We start from the raw sequence: 17859 nt of genomic DNA on the forward strand, positions 1-17859 counted from the left end.
TATGCTACCATTTTCTATGTAAAAAAAATTAGCATCTAGTATCAAATACTATTTATACAGCTAACGCTATTTCAGCCTATAGACATGAGCTGATTGCTACACAACATAGTGGCAAGTATTAACATATTACTAATTCTACTTGGGAATTACAATAAAGAGGCGGGAAATGAACATGTATGTCAGGAACATTTGATAGCAAAGTTTAATAGCAGTCAAGATGGACTGCAGAAATTTAAATCTTCCTAAGTACAGTTTTAACAATACTGAAAGCTGCACTTAATGTTGGAAACCAGACTACAGTATTCAGTTTCCTACTAAAACCATATAACTCTCACTTGGGATGACAAAAACTCTCTGACTTGCTTCAATCCAGAATGATGAAATGTGTTTTGAAAATAGACTGGTTCAATTCTTTTATAAGTCAAATAAGCCAAGTATTTCTAAAGGACAATTCTGAGCCTGGTTCATTAACCTAACAGTAATATTTTATGGCTTTTCATGTGAAATGTACAAGCTCTGTGAAGTAATGAAAAAACAAGTATATTAATAATGGCACGAGATACACTATTATTTAGTAATAGTAAGTAGTATTTCAGGAAATCTTTATATGCACATGTTGCTACATGTACAGAGAAAATACTAAATATTCACAAACATCACAGTTTCATATATTATAAAAGCAGTATTGCCATTTATGTTCGTCTTTGAAGTACATTATTTCAGGTAGCTAATTCTAACAAGCAGCAGAATAGAGCAATTAGCTTCTATAAAAACAATGTTTTATTATTTTATTAATACAAAACACATGATTTTTTTTCATTAAAGCTGTATTATAAAGCCCATCTCACTTCACTCCAACTGTATGAACTTTCTTTACTACACATAGGCAGTGACTGAATTTCTTCTCTAAATACACCTGAACTGCTTCAACATTTTCACACCACAGCCTCTGACAACTTTGGCACCCTCTGTAACAGTTATTTTTAAAGTACACCCTAAGATACCCTAAACTATCAGCTGGAAGAGGAAAATGGCACTGGACTCCCTGTAACACACAAAGAAAACAGATTTCAAAAGCTTCTTAGGCAAAACAAACCAACACTGGAAAAAATGTACTTAAATATCTAAATGAGTTTGTTACATGAGGTGGCTATGAGGCTGAGCTTTAGAAAAAAAAGAATATGTTATTCACATAGCTAATCACATGTAACTTCTTATGTAAGAGGAGAAAGACAGAAAATTAAGGCAATAGCTAAAGCATCAATAAATGTGCTTCACCTTTGCTAGTTCAAAGGTCCCTCCTCCATAGACAATCCCTGTCTCTGCCTTTTCTCTGTCTTTGAATCCTTTCACATTTAGTCTTTCAATTCATTCATTCACATATCCTAACCAGAAAGCAGAGCTGCCTTATCAAAAGAGGTCAGAGATGTCATTTTTATTTTGTGTGCAACAAAGCTGTTATTGCTATGAAAGGAGTAAATAAAGGGATGAAAAACTTATTTTTCAATGCTTTTTAAACAGTGGTTAGAAACTGGTTGCTAAAGATCTTTGTGACTGTACTTGGATTAAATCTGATGCTGCATATGGATTTACCCTATGTTCCTGGGGATTCCACAGCTGCCACATGTATTAAGGTTTTGTGGATCAAACAACAGCTACAAGCCAAACAGATTTCAACCAGGGTCCTGCCATGTATAAAATGACCCAAAGTCTCCTGATAGAGATTCTCTACACAAGTTCACTCTGTCATGTCACAGGTTTATTAGACAGTGTGTGAGTTTTGCAAAAAGCAGAACTTGGCAAAAAGTTTCAGAACAGGACTACAAGAGTTACTATTTTAAAGCCTATTCTTATTACTGAAGCATATGTTGGCATGTTGGGAGTCTCATTTACTGTTTCTAGTTCCTGCATCTATCCCAGCAGGGTTTGGGAACATGGGAATAAGGCAGGCTGAACAGAGAATAAAAGAATATGTAAGCCTCTACTTCCAAGGATACATGGTGCCCTGCTTAGAAAGAACATCTGGTCTTCAGACATTTTGGAGAAAAAACATGCAAAGAGACAAATGGCCTCAAAATAATTTCCCTGTTGTTTTGCCCAAGAACACTTCACTTAAAAATATCTTTAATAGGCATTCACTAACTATATTTAAAACTGTTTCCTAAGTTCTGTAATACATTAATGACTTCAGGATATTTTTTCAGTACGAAAAATTGTAAGGGGAAGAATGATTCCTCGGATTCCATCCAGAACGTGTATTTATAACAAGGGAGCAAGGATTAACAGCCACTCATAGAGATTCACTTCCTCAAACAGAACACACCACAGGCAGATCATGAGTACATAAGCTGAACAACCACTCTGTCACACGGTGAACACTACATTCCCAATACTTAGTATTCCCAGTATCATTGTCTGGTATTAAAAATATGCAGTTAGTAGGCTACAATTAAAAGATAAAGTAAAAGGGAGGGTGCTTTGTAAAGCAAAGAATGGATGGTGTGAGCCTGGCACTATCAAGGTTCATGATTTCTACCTTTTACCGCATCTAAAGGTACATGGGGCATCTGCAAAAGTTGCTCATTTTATTTGCCTTCTCTTAATTTTATTACTATTGTCTTAAATTCCATATCTTGGAAGACAGTGGTTTAACTTTTAGGGCTCTTAAAAAAATTCTGTGTGGAAATTATTACAAATTTCTCATTCAAAATTCAATTTCTGGAATAATTCCACAAAGATAACCTTGATAAGGAATATATTAGTTGCTGTCCTAAATTGGCTTATTTACTGACCTGGTTTGGTTTATAACCTTTGACAATCACACATATATGCGGTTGTGGGGGGGGGGGGGGGGAATAAAAAGGAAACTAAACTCAACTTTTTTCCCCTCTCCATGCACTGAGATTGCATCTTATGACAAACAGCACCTTTTACCTCTGCCATAAATACATAAAGACTGTGCCAAAGCCTGGTGTGGACACTGGGGCACAGCACTGCATTTACAGGATTTCTGGAAAGGATGTTCTGCTGCTCTTAACTAACACTGTTTTAATTCTTCATTTGATGCCAGATTAACTATTAAGAAAGCTAATGTCATCTTCCTAACTGTGTGTGTATTACGCTTTTCACTTGATTTGGAATTACAAACATCATTTTTTTAATGCAACAATTTGTTAAATATTGATTTGATTTTTAAATATTTCAATACTATTAAAAACTCTATTAATTGTATTTTAACAATTAGCCAGTATGTCTATTAATCAAAATTTCAAACCCAGAATTATTTACCCATTATTTACCCATTGGACTCAGGCCCAATGTCTTTGCTGTTGTATCAAATATAACTGGAACCAATATTGGATTCACATTTAAAAGGGATACAGAATGATGTAAGTTCAGCCTTTGTTTCTATCCAGTACCTCTAGTTTCACAATTTGATAGTGACTTTATAATTTATAAAACTGCATTTAGAAATTTATTTGATGTATTTACTATTTGCAAACCACTCTGCATATACTACAGAAAAGAATGAAACAACTAAAATGTGTTTCTTTAAAAATCAGTCTTTCCATTGGTAAGCTAATGTACATGCAAACTAAATGTTGCTCATAGCCTCCTCCTTCCAAAGACAGGAGGCTGCAATTCCTTCTAGAAATTTTCCTGTGAGGTAGGACCCAATTTGTTACTTCCAGCCCCAAATTTCAGTTTACATATGAAAGTCACACATGCTAATAAGAGGAAAAGGAAAATGTACTCCTCAGGACAGCACATCCTACAAAGAGGCAGGAAATGACCCACCATTTGTATACTACTCTGTGCATTTTTCACAACAGGTGCTTTATACGTTCACCACAAGCTTTCCACTAAACACAGAGCTAGCTCGTGTTCAGAGATGATGTATCCATCAAGTTATGGCCCAAATATGGTCTCAAGGAAATGATTACCCATTAGTCTCAAATATATTCTCACATATTTACTAACAACTTAGTGCTAATTTTTAAAAATCAGACAAAAGTTTGTTTCTTAACCAACTGAAATGCAAACGCAGCAAGCAGAAAGTAAACAGAGCGCACACTTTGAAGGGAACTAGGAAATGGGAAAAGTAAATTGATGTATTACCTCTAGAATAACTTTTCCTCCTAACTGTATTTAAAATAGACTTGAAATGATTAAGGAGACAGTCTTCCTAAAAATGTTTAATGTGATATTCATGGTCATTACTTAGCCATATTTTCTTTCTAAGTTTTCCTATTCAGAAGTGCTGCTGCAATAGACTAAATTGAGAGCATAACAGTTTGTGGGAAATTTCTTCCTTTTTGATTTGTGGATATAGAAAAGGTTCTCTTATTGCACTGGTTTTCTATCCTTTATTCTCTCATCCTTCCTTCCTTTTAAAGTGTAACTCATGCAACAAGTGGTAGTGTTTTATTTTCAATTTTTATATCTAAGTGTTGCCGGATCGAAAGTTTCTATTGGAACTGCCAGAACTACTCCCCATTCTCCCTTTTACAATATTGTATCTAGGCTTGGAAACAGCATGCCCAGAGTCAGTTCAAAGGCATTATCTCATCTACCTGAGCACAGAATAGTATCAAAATGTGCAACATTTCAGGATGAATTCTTCTCAATAAGTATAGTAACTCAGAGGGGCTTTGCCTTCTCCACTATTTAATTTTTTTTGCAGTAAAGCTGAAGTAGAGACCATAAAAATTATGAGCAGACAGAGATCTGCTATTTCCTAGCAGCTATCAGAATTGGCTGCTCATTGAAACAATGTGGGAAACGGGAAAATAAAATGAAACAAATATTTTTCTTGAGCAAGCTAAAAACTGCATGATGGCTACAGTTTCTCATGAAAGCCAACTCCACTTAAAACCAAAACCACATTTCTAATTAAACAAAAAACTAAAACCAAACACCCCCCCTCCTTAAAAAAAAAGAAAAAAATCAACAACAACAACCAAGAAAACCCACCAAAAAACCCCCGAAAAATCACACAGGCTTCATACATGACAAGGCTTCAGATTTTTTATCTTTAGGGAAGACAAAGCCACTGAGACTCTGGGTAAATTGCTGTCATGAACTGTTTCATTAGAAACAAATATGCCACCACATACTGTTGCCTCACATACAGAATCTCTTTTACTAGAATGAAAAATTTAGACAAAATCTAAAAGTTACTTGATAAATGTTGATCTGAAAATCACTGACATGAATGTAACAAGTACAAGTTCTCCTACAGAAAACCTTCCAAACAAACAATAAACAAACTGTTCAGAAGTACTTGTTCACAAAAAGGACCATACATTTTTCATAGGAACTAATTAACCTGCAAGTAAAATCAGAGTAGACCTACAAATAGCAGAACAAGCATTCATACTTATGCTCTGTGATCTTGCAAAGCTAGAGTAGGTTAGAACATTTCAGAAGTACTTTATTTTGATATGTCCCCTGCCAACAATGAGACCTCAAAGCTGGCCTTTCTACTAGAAAACCCATTTGGAATTGCTTATCAACTCATGAAATACTGCATTAAGAACAACTTAAATTCATCAAGCAATAGCATTTACACTACAGATCTTCAACCAACCAGAAGAGTAACTTCAATTCTTTTTGGGAGCCCAGATTTCCCACAGGAAACACCCTCCATCAATAGTAATTTTAAAAACGGGTCTCTTCCTGCAGAAAGGTGCTCTTAAATTCACAATAGGAATATCTGAGGAATCAATGCTGATTTAGTCAGGTGAGTGCTATTGTCAAAAACAGAACAGCATTCACCTCTCTGCTCTGAAACAGCACACAGAAAATGGGAACCCTACTTTAGTCTAGAAATTATTTCTGCTGTTGCTTCACACATCTATATCTTTTCCATGTAGGTATCCAGACTGTTCCAACAGAACCAACTCCTCTTACTCCTGAAAACTACAGACCCTATATCCACATGCACTGTAACCATTTCCTGAAGTGGAATCTTCAAAATGTGATCATTTCTTCTCTGATGAAAACATACATTTTCAAAATTTGGTTACCTGCATTTACTGGTCATGGGTGCACAGATATTTTTCACTCCCTTCCCTAAGTAGAAGAGTTCTTAAGTTAAAGAATACACATAGGTTACTTTTGTAGAAACCAAAGCTGTTAACACATACTAATAATGACTGATTTTTTACACGTGCATTTCATTTCCTTTCACACCACTGACAATCTCTGTTGGTGTTCTGAGCTTAAATGCTGCACCAACTAACACTCCCCCTCGGCCCTGCTCTGGTAAACACCACTGACCCACATTTAGGCTCTCCTATAGCAGTGTCAGTGTTTGGTGAGGCGCCCCTCAGCTGAACCCTGATGAAGGAGATTGTTTAGGAAGAGAAGTCAGTGTTCTTTCTTCTGGGAGACAATGCTATCAAGGATGCAGAAGAAAGGCCCTGAGAATGTGTAGAACAGGTTACAGTGATCAAAGTCAGAGAAATAAAAAATGTAATCCAAAACCAATGTGGTTCCAGGACAGGACATTTTCCTTCAAAAGCAGTAATTTGTAACTTATTCAGATTTCTCAGACAGGCATTTTCTCTGCTTATCTTCAGATATGCCACAATGCTGTAACTGAAAATGGAAAGCCAATTCTGTTGTGGCCTCTAAGCTCAAAGACATAGAAACAAAGGAAATTTTTTAAAGACCTACACAGCTGAAGTGTCCCCACAGCTTCAATCACCTGAAGTCACCAGACATACATTTATTCCATGCTGTCTTTTCACTTTCAATGAGTCTGAATTCAAACTTCAACACAATGTAGATTTGCATGTCACAGACAGTATTTAGAAAGCACCTATTAATCCCCTGTTGTTCTTCCTATTGTTTGCAGCGGAACATATTCTTGTTATATTTTGCAAAACATTTCAACTTGTTAGTATTCTTTCATACAGTGTCTGTCCACACTTTGACATTCCTAGAAGTTCTGAATTGTCTCAGCTTCTCATAACTTCCTATGAATATCATAAAAATAATTACGAAATGCTGTTCTGTTTTTGATCCAGAACATCACAGCCTTATTCAGAGCTGCCCCACTTCCTACTCTCTCTTATCTCTGCACTAAGAGAAAAAAAAATATAAAAAGACTGTAGTGATAAAGCTGATTTTTAGAGATCATTTACAATATCACATATTTGCCTTCACACCGTCTGACAGCGCATGCAGAGAAACTCATTGTGTCAGATGAAAGATTCCTTGTTTGCTTTTGTTGGACTGAAGCCATTTGAAAGTTTTTCTATTCACTGAAAGGAAGAGTAGGTAGGGAGAGGCAGAAATGATGGCTGCTTAGATTTAGTAACCTACAAATAATCTACATACTCACTTTTTTGAGGGAAAATCTACCTTGTTGCAAATGCACAGTCCATGACCACTAAGAATTTTTTTTTTCAGAAAACGTTAAATTTGGACTGCTGAGCATTAAGCAGCTTTCTGACTTTATACACACAACAGTTGAGAAGAAAAATATGATGGTACTACTTATGGTTCTTTGCTAGGGACACCCCCCTGCAATGATTCACAAAGTTTTTCCAACTCTATTATGACACACATAGCTATCAGAGTTTTGAAGAACTATTTAGATAATAAAGATGTTCACATATGCTTTCTGACTTCAACATTTACCTAGCTGCAGAACAAGCTGTAGTATTTTTGCTCAAGGCAGTCTACTCTAGAAATGAAGATGTGAGGTTTCATTTCACTTATTTCCAGATTCTATTTTCTTTCCGAAAGATCTAACTGCAAATAATTATTTGGCTGATGACAGGTTGGTTAAGTCTCAGACAATAAAACTACTGATATTACCTTTAATAAAATGTGCTTCAATCAAAACCATAAAGAAATTATTTGTTATTTCTCCCTATCTCCAAATCTCTGTACTAAAACAAGGTTAATAACTCACTGGGTACGTACAGAAAAGCTATGACAGTCAAGATGTGCAGATGAAGACCATGCAGGAAAACTTACTCTTTTAGCAACAGGAGAAACTGCTGACCTACTGTGACTCATCTTAAAACTAGGAATTAACTCAACTGTCTCTGTTTACAGCTATTTCATGCAGCATCAGTTACAAGAGAGCTTAAGCCAAATTACACACTTTATTTAATTAATTTTCTCTTTAAGCTGTAAGTGTGACCTTCAGTCAAAGTCAAATACTGGGCTGCATTTTGCACATTAAAATCCGTTGAAAATATATAGAATTTTAAAATAGCAGCTATAAACAGAATAATGTATTTTACAAAATAAAACATTTCTCACAGTCACAGCTAAAAGAATGGTCCACATTCAGAGTAGTGCAAACATATTCTGGCAGACAACAATAGTAGTCTACAATATTTAAATCAAAATGCTCTGAGATGGAAGAGTGCAATGGTTTATTGTTCATTCCACTGATAGGAGAAAAATGTCTATCATTCATCTAATGTAAAAAATCTGAGTCAAACATCTAAATACTAATGAACAGCAGCCAGCTTCCTTTAAGTAGAGCAGAATGCAGAATATGAGTAAAACCTTTTGCTTGTTAAACCCCCCAGCTCAAGAAAACGAAGATTCTGTTCTGTCCCCTAATCTTCCCATGCTAGTTGTCTATAGCAACAGTAGCCTAGGAAGATTGCTGTTTCTACATTTCTAAATCAAATTACTCAGCTAATGACAAAACTGACTACTGTTCTGCTTAACAAAATAATTAATAATTGCCTAACATTATTCTATTTAAAAATAAGGCTTTATGCTCCTATAAAATATATGCAGCTTGATTAATTAATTAATCTCTGGTTTTGGCACCACAGTTCATTTTTCTCTTTCCATTCTGAACATTTCTTTCTCATGTAATCAAATTCACCACCAAACTACAAGCTTGATCCTCAGTATCAAACACCATTGACACAATTACACAGGCTACTTTAACAACTTGCTGTTAACCACTGGCAACGAATTCAAGTTTCTTCCTGCAGTTTTTGACATGTAGCTTCAATTGACACAATAACTGGTTGTCAACACAATTTGCATTTCCACTGCAGCTGACATCTCTGCTCCACCCGAAATGCTCAACAACAGCTACTTTAGAAAGGGTGAGGTTAGACCTCAAATTCAAAAGCTAAGAGCTTTTACACACCTTCAGCTCCTGCTTTGCGTAATAATAACAACAACAAAAAAAATCTAGGAAATTCTTTGCCAAGACCATGTCAATTCTTTATTCTGCTTTTTAATAATCACAAGCTGAAGTTCTACACAGCCTAAGTGAAGTTCAGTGAAGAAAGGAGAATCAACTGGAGACACTAGATATTGAAACCCATTTACTCTAAACCCAGGAAACAGCCTTCAGCATCCTAAAAGAAAGAGCATTAGAAGTGGATTTCTGTCGAGAAATAGCCTCTGCAGAAACTGAACATTAGCTGTGATAACATTGTGACAGGAACCCTGGACTGCCATTTACAGAACAATTACACCTATTTGCATCACACAGCTGTCTACATGGTACTGACTTTGATGACATCATTCAGAAAAACTGGGGATAAAATTTCAAAACTGAAATAAAAAAGCTTTACTAGGAAAGACTGGGGAGAGAGTAAAGCAGAAAACAAATATCCAAAGGTGAATATGGACTTTTCTATTTCATGGAGTAAGAAAGAAAGAATATTTATCTGACATGAGGGATTAAATAGTTGCAAAAAATTTTTTTGATGTGTAAAACTGGCTTATTAATTTCAAGGATTTTTTTTTCAAATTTAAGTTTAAAGATTAAAAGAATAATACTCCACAAACTTTCAATACATTATGGAGATTTGTTTCTTAGTAAGAAAAACCTGGGCATTTGTGTTGTCTTTCTAAAGATTAGACAAAAGTTTTACTTAAGGAAATTCAACAGTTCGAGAATTAACAGTTTTATCTTTGTCACACGTTCTAGTATTTATTTTCAAGATTTATAGTTAAAGTTTCAATTAACTTTTTAAGATATTATGTACAGGGAAGTTAACTTCTAATAAGTACTAATAAATATACTAAATATAACATTCAAAGTTCCAATAAAATTTTTAATCAGAAACAAGTGTTCTATAAAAATAAAATTAAAGATAAACAACTTACAATCTTCATCTACAGAAACAGAAATTGACTCCTTGGAAAATCTGGTCTAAGACTTTAAACTGAGAGTCCTCCCAAAAGCATTTTATGTTTTACAGGCTACAGTAGATATCTGACAGAATATATAAATAATTGTGACAATCCTGATATTTATTTTAAATCTAGATCAACCAACTACAGATTAAAGATTGTGAAAGTACTGCCAGGGAGATGAAACTACTGCATAAATCTCTCTTACACTATAGAAATTTAAGACAGTACTTATCCCAAGCATGGTGTTCCAAAGCATAAACTACCCCCAGCCAAATAAATTAAGCTAAAACCAAAAGACTTCACATGGCAAGTTAGAAAATATTGCTGAAGTATGGGAACAACTTTGCCTCCAAGGAAAGGCTTAATTAACAGTTTCAGTGACTATGTTTTTACATTAAAGCCACATAAAAGTCACCTTGTAGCAAGATCTGTACTTTGAATTTATGTGGTGTTTATCTGCCTGAGGTTACCAAAACCACATCTAACATACCTTGGCAAAGAAGACTGTGAGGTGTGTTTCACTGCCAAGTATCCAAATGGGAAATTTTGGAGATTTCAAATAGGAGCCAACCTAAAAAGGTAGAGCAAAATCAGAAATATAAATCAAAACCAGAAAGTCCACCCAGTTAGTGACCAAGTTAATGAAAATTTAGTTAGTTTTCAGCATAGTTAGGACTCCACTGATATAAAATGTTCAATAAAATGATGTATTTAGTTTGCAGACAAGTACTATGCTTAACAATACTACCATCACATGCTAATGAAAAGTAGAAGTCCACTTGATTTATTAACTGTTTTTGGATTAATTAATTCAGAATTTGACATTTATTTAATAAATTAAAGGACACCCAGTTGCAGTCAATACACCAACATCCTGCCAACTACATTATTCTCTTTAACTCTGAGATAAGCTAAAGAATTTAATACAGACTATAAATAAAGCAAAGAACAACCAAAAAGTGTGACCCCATAGGGGATGCTGGATAAGCTCAGGGAGGACTGTCACCCATGGGTGGGACCCAACACTGGAAGAGGGGAAGTACAGATTCCCTTGCAGCCCACAGAGGACCAGCATATGGACTGTACTAATGACTCCCTACAGCAGGAGTCCCTTGCTGCAGCCAGCCTGGGAACAAGTGAAGGAGCTCACTGCACCGTTAAAACAGACAACCTGGCCCAAAAGGACCAAGGGTGGAGGTTGTAATAGATGTCTTTAATTTGTTGTAAGCCATGACTCCAGTTGCTGCTGCAGGAATTACTGTAACAGGAACCACCTGAACCAGTGGAGGAGCAGCCTTACAAGAAGCAGATGCAGTGCAGCAGTGACCTGACCTGAGCTGGCTTTGGTGCCCAATGACTCCAGGCAGCTCCACGTCTCCTATCCTAAGTGACCACCAGAACAGATGGAGCCCAAAGCCATGGACTGAATGAACTCAAAGGACATTTCAAAGGACACTGTACAGACATTCAGCAGGGGTGGTCAGACTAAGGGAATGACAGATATATTTTATATCAAAGGGTGAAAAGGGAGGTGGTGTTTAATGAGGTTGTATTGAATAGTGTGGGACCTGAGCATGACATAAATGCTATGGAGTAAGGGGTGGAATGTGCTGCTTTGGAATGGAATAGAGTTAGTGACCAAAGGATATAAAGTGGGAGGGAAGAAGGAGAAATGGGGGGACATTTGGAGTGATGGCATTTGTCATGCCAAGTAACTGTTACACTTGATGGGGCTGTGCTCTCCTGGACATCGCTGAATGCCTGCCTGTCCAGCAAAAACCATAATTAGTTTCTTGTTTAGTTTTGCTTTGTTTGTGTGTGTGGCTTGTTTCCCCTACTAAACTGCCTTTATCTTGAGCCATGAGGTTTTTTTTTTATTTCTCAAATAAAAACCAGAAATCAAGAAATTCTGTCACAACAGGAAGAAACAATATGGACTAAGGTGCACACCAGCAACCTTCAAATGTTCAGAGATAAATACATAAAATACCTTTTACATTTTGAATGTATTATATTTAGAATAGAATTGCTTAATAGTAGTTTTATCATTTTTACTTGCAGATATTTATTTCAAATGGAAGAGAGTGAAGGCATAAAAAGATCAATAAAATTGCAACACAACAGCAAGCCATTTTGGGACTTCACAATTTTAAAACCATCTACAAAACTTTAGCTAGAGTTATTTCAGTAAAAACTCTAGCTAAAGTTTTGTAGATGGTTTTAAAACACAAGCTTCTAACTAGCAATAATCAATTGGTGCAATAAAGTTCTAATCTAAATAGCATCAAAGAACATTTACTCAGTAAGATGCATTTAAAAATTTTATATATTTGTCTTAATATATGTTTCATATATGTCTCAATATATGAATTTGGACATTATTTGGAAGTTCTTTAAGATCTCCAATAGAACACAGTAAAGCTTTCAATAATACTGCTAGGAAAGCCCACAACACCTTAATGAAAGAAAAATTTTAAATGATGTAGAAAACAGCTTACCTTACAATATCTCAGCGATTCCATCAACGTCAAAAAGCCTACTGTTGCCTGTTTGTGTATGCCAAGAAGTTCTGTTCAAAAGAAAACACAACATTTATTCAAGAAAAATCTGCAAATTCTATTTTAAGCCATTTTTTCTTACTTTCAAAATTGGTCAAGTAATAACAATTTTAAGTTATGCAGTTTTAGTAACAATAACAAATCACCAAGATATAGTCAAAAATAGTAATTTCTCTCTCTATAAACAAGATCTCTATAAATAAGATCTCTCTATAAAATAAGACCCAGACTCAAGGTTTTAAGAGGTTCTTGTTGATAGCCTCTTTTAAAAGCCTCTTGGACTTTGTAGGAGGGGAATACTTGCAATTTACATCACAATTATTCTTAGAAAAATCTAATAAGACCAGCTATCTTCAAGAAGAGAAAATCCCACATACATGCATAAATGAATGCTTTTTCCTCTCTCCCTCTTTTTTCTTAGAGTTACTTGACCATATCTGAATAATAAAACACAATTTTTGAAATAATAATTTTTTAAGCAGAAAAACTAATTTGATTTTCAATACTGACTTCCATTTAAAGCCCTCAAACACACACAGCTGCCAGGAATAGCTGAAATATTTATGTACTACTGATTGGAAGAGCACTTACAGAGCCTTATTTGAGGTCCTCTAATATAAATAAAGAGAAAGTACTGCAAAATTCAAGCTTTGAACTTAATTATACAGATTTGGAAGAAGCTCTGGGCTTTCCTATACATCATCTAAGGAGCAGAGCTACTGTCTGCTTAGAACAGCTCTGCTAGAACCCCAAACACTGTCTAACAAGAGCAGCACACACTGGAAGCATACACTATGATCAGTTTAAGACTATCTGCATTTCCTTTATTTTGTTGAACACTGACTTCCATATTTGAAAGTGCCCTCTAAAACTCTAAGTCTCAACCATAATTTTTAACACCAGTCATCTGTGTACAACAGCATAAAAATGACATCTCCATCCATGGCTAAAGCCTCAGGACCACAGCAAGTGAAAGAAACCATCCCAAATTTAAAAGATTCCTGGATTTGCAGAAGTGAACTCTGCAGCACCAGGCATGCTATACTCCCTTCACCAACTTCAAGTTTACCTCACTGAATTTTGCAACAGTGCAGAACAGTTATTATAGTAATGGTTTAATTTTTCCCTCTACTGTTAAGCAAAAGTCTCCCTCTGAAAATCAAAACCCAAAAAATTTACAAACACGAGCTTGTTCACTGCCTTTGTGTCTGAAAGTACAGCTCCTTCCTTAGAGTGTGAGCTATACATATTAAAAGGCTCTTTGCAGTGTAGAATTCTTTGATCTGAAAGCTGTGCCTTCACAGATTACCTTCAAACTTGCTTGGAATTAAAATATTCAGGGGTGCACAGATTATACTCAGCAAAACCCCATTATCTCCCTGGCTAATAGCTGAGTGGCTATCAATTGCCATATGCTGAGATAATTCATCCTTTCTTTGAGCTGGGGGAAAGAGAGCCATAGCCCAATTAAAAAAACTAGTGAAGAATCCTGCAAACTACGGAACAGCTAACATACAGAAAGAGCACATTTAAAGTGCAATGAAGGAAACAAGTGGCAGAAGCAAGCAACAGTACATTAGAGAAGTAATTTTATGCATCACATATATTTCTTAAAAACCGATAACAAAAATCAGTGTAAAGTTCAGTCCGCTAAACAAGTGATGTAGGAGGCAGTAACTGGGCACAGAACAACTAAGTCACGTGTAAATAATATTTCCTATTCATAAAATTATTAAAAATAATTCTATGATTAAGTACTTTGTTCCCATTTGTTCATCTAGATGAGAACTCTGATTGATAACTAGAGAGTACTGTGATTCTGGCTATAACAGTAGCCACACACTGTGAATATTCTGAATAGTAAGTAGCCACGCTACACAGACTGTGTATCTGTGTAGGAAGCTCCTAGGTTAACTTCAGCTTGTAGTCACTGATCTACCCATGCCTCCTTCAGAATTAGCCAACAGAGAGGAGAAACACAAAAGCAAAAACTACTCTCAGATGATTTACAAAGAAACAAAAGGAGGCTAGCTGCACTAAAAGTTTATTCTGTGAATATCCTCACCCCACAAAGAGAGAAGATGACTGGAAGACATCTGATAACACCAAGGATCAACTAAGAAAATGAATATTTATTGCTCTTGTCACAAAGTTAGTTTCTCTTGCTTGGAAATGCACTTTTGCAAAGACTCAAATTTCTGAAGCCATTCCCGTTTCCATCCGCATCAGCACAGCGCCACCAAGCGGCCACACCAAGCCCAAAATCCCTGGCGCCGCCCGGGAAAAGCAGTTCCAGGCCTGGCTGCATTCATAGGGAGCTGCTACAGTGCATGGAGGAACAACAGCCCCAAAAAAGCAGCAAAAAGATACCAACTACCACCCCATATCTTCCTACCGTGGACAGCTGTGGCAAGAGAAGAGACCAGAGTAAGAAGAAAGGTTTAAAGGAGAACATGTAGATAGTCAAAGAAAAGACTTGGCCATTTCAGTGGCATTTTTACCACCAGTGGCCAAGAACAATTCCAGTTAGTAACTCGTACCCTATTTGGAAAATATGCAATACTGTGAGAGCCAGTGCTCTGAGCACAATCTGCAAAGACATGGTAATTCCTCAAGTTTGCAATTTAGTCTGTTCTTTTGTCACTGCTAAAATTACTGGCAGTACCTTTAAAATGGCTTATAAATAATTTTAATTATTTATTAATTAAAAACTGCTTATCTAAAGAGTTGAAAAGAGGTAAAGTGACTTCAGATAACTTATGAATGAAACAGTGTTCAGTCCTTGTTGTTTTGATACCTTCACCCCTTCTACATGAAAAGCTCATAAGCATTGGCATGAAAAAAGCTGAATGTCCTACATACAAAGAGAAACAAAATCCAAGAGAAATGCTCAAAGAAGAAAAGACGACAAAAAGGCTTTCTATATAAAGGAAATGTGACAATGTATCCAAAATTCAGCCTAGCCTAGGAAGTTGTGAACAGTACCAGCTGCTCTTTATCTTTCTTTTTGATAGACTATAACAAATCACTTGGTAACAAATACAATTATAGACTTAAGACTGTGTATATGCAGCTTCTGGCTGTAATTATCCAACAGCTTCAAGAAAATGGAGGGCTCCCAACATAAAGTCCAATGACTTGACTGGTCAGAAAAACTAACAGGACACATAATACCAGATCCTTAAGAAGTACAAAGATCATTTTCTCTTCCTGCGCTCTCCACAAAAAGACTCTGTGGGACTCCTCGCTCTAGGTTTTTAGAGCAGAACTGACTGAGAACGTAAATGCTGACTATTATTGTGTCCAAAGCAAGTTCAGCATTCTCAGAAAAGAAAAAAATTCCAACTTGGATAGCTAAGAAGTAAAGCCTACCAGAAAGATAATCTGAAAAGCAAATGAGGTAATGAACTGACAGTTTTCAAAACCAATATACTGAATTGCAGAACAGCAACTTAGCCTAATGCAAATGAAAGCTCCTAGAAAATTCAGACTGACTGATCGATCATAATCTAAAAATTCAGACTGTTATAGCATAATCAAAAAGGGAAAATTAAAAATACTGAAGAAAATATACAGATAAAACCCAGAAGGCTAATTAAAATAAATTTCTATTAGAAATAGGGGGATAAATGACAACAATGTCAAATAGAGGAAAGTTAGATAGAATATCCAAATGACATTCGCTAAGTTTGAAAGCACAGGCTGCATGACATCATTACCAAGTGCAAGTCTAAAATGTCTCAAGGGAGATTATATTACTTGTTCATCATCAAACCAGAGCATTTTGATTCAGGTCTTACATGGATCTGTCCTGAACCTAATTTCAAGTAAGTATTTTCTGTGCTGACTTAGATGATAGAAAATCATTGTTAAGAAACATGCTGATGAACCTGAGATGGACTTTGTAGCAGTTAAAGAGGAGATGTGAACAAGTCAAACTGTTCCTGCTTTCATATAATCTCTACTTGTAAAATGAAACCCAAAAACCACAAAAGCCCTCTGATCACGAGCCTCCACTCCACTCATGAATCACTCCAGTATGTCAGTGTCTTTCCTGCACTGGGGAGCCCAAAACTGGACACACCGCTCCAGAGGTGGTCCCAGAGCGAGGGAAAGAACCATCATTTCTCTCCAGCTGCTGGCTACCCTCCTGCACAGCCCTTCTTTGCCAGAAGGACACACCAGTGACTGAGTGCAACTCACTGCCCACAGAGGCCTCGGCTCCTTTCCTACCAGGCTGCTTCCCAGCCAGCCAGTGCTGCCCTCTGCTGTTCCACGGGTTTATTCCATCCTGGGTGTAGGACTCGGGTGCATCTCGGGACATTACTGTCAGGCCACTTCTCCAGTTTGATGTGGCTGTTTTGAACAGTGGCCTTGTCTTCAAACTTCCCAAACTGCAGAGACTGCACTCCCTTCCATCATTCAGGACATCAGCTAATGCTACATTCAACTTGTAGCTGACAATCCTGTATTCACTGATACTAACATCAGCAATTTTGTGCAAGTACGTTTTATTTCCATTTGAAGTCTACTTAATTCAAAGGACAGCAAACAAGGAGACTATCAAAACAAAAACGGAATACATTCCAAATCTATAGGTCAGCATCTTAGAGTATGTGGAAAAAAACCAAGCATAAACTAGAACCAACTTACTCATTCCTGAACATTCTCTGTCTCCATCCCACACGTTAGAAACAGCATGTCCAGTCAACAGCAGATTAATCAAACTTTGGCTACACGACAGAAAGAAATTATGTAAGACATAAGAAATTAAAAGGGACATGAAATTTATTTCAAAAAATGTGGTTATCTGTAACAAATTCAAAAATTATTGCATTACCCAAGCAGACATTTTGTAACTATTTTCCATTAACTAGTGTGTATTTTAATTCAGGAACTCTAATTATCATCTCCACTCTTTCAAACATGAACTTGATATAGAATGTAGCCCTGAATTTGAGAATGATCCATCTGAAAATTTAACAACAGAAGCATTTCCTCAGAACTGAGGTACTAAAAGGAGTTAGCAGTGAAATAGACACACTTTCAATGTTGCTTTTAGTTATTTTTAAGTTACAATTGAGTCTCTCTTTAAATGTCAGTGACTTCCTAAAAGAACGATCAGTTACATAAGACAAAAAATTAGCCAAAAAATCTATTT

At 36.1% G+C, this 17859-nt stretch overlaps 1 protein-coding gene across 2 annotated transcripts in view; it reads right to left on the reverse strand.

Annotated features, from left to right (window-relative positions):
* The window catches only part of MINDY3 (MINDY lysine 48 deubiquitinase 3), a 49416-nt gene that overhangs the window by 16736 nt on the left and 14821 nt on the right, over nt 1-17859 (reverse strand). For both annotated transcript variants that reach the window (XM_041408801.1, XM_041408802.1), the window contains 3 exons: nt 17352-17431; nt 12639-12709; nt 10631-10711 (listed from right to left, as the gene is read on the reverse strand). In XM_041408801.1, coding sequence (XP_041264735.1) covers nt 10631-10711; nt 12639-12709; nt 17352-17431 — 232 coding nt within the window. The remainder of the gene's footprint in view (nt 1-10630; nt 10712-12638; nt 12710-17351; nt 17432-17859) is intronic.

This window comes from Onychostruthus taczanowskii, unplaced genomic scaffold (assembly GCF_017590055.1).
Source record: "Onychostruthus taczanowskii isolate IOZ18803 unplaced genomic scaffold, ASM1759005v1 scaffold3, whole genome shotgun sequence".
Taxonomy (NCBI): Eukaryota; Metazoa; Chordata; class Aves; order Passeriformes; family Passeridae; genus Onychostruthus; species Onychostruthus taczanowskii.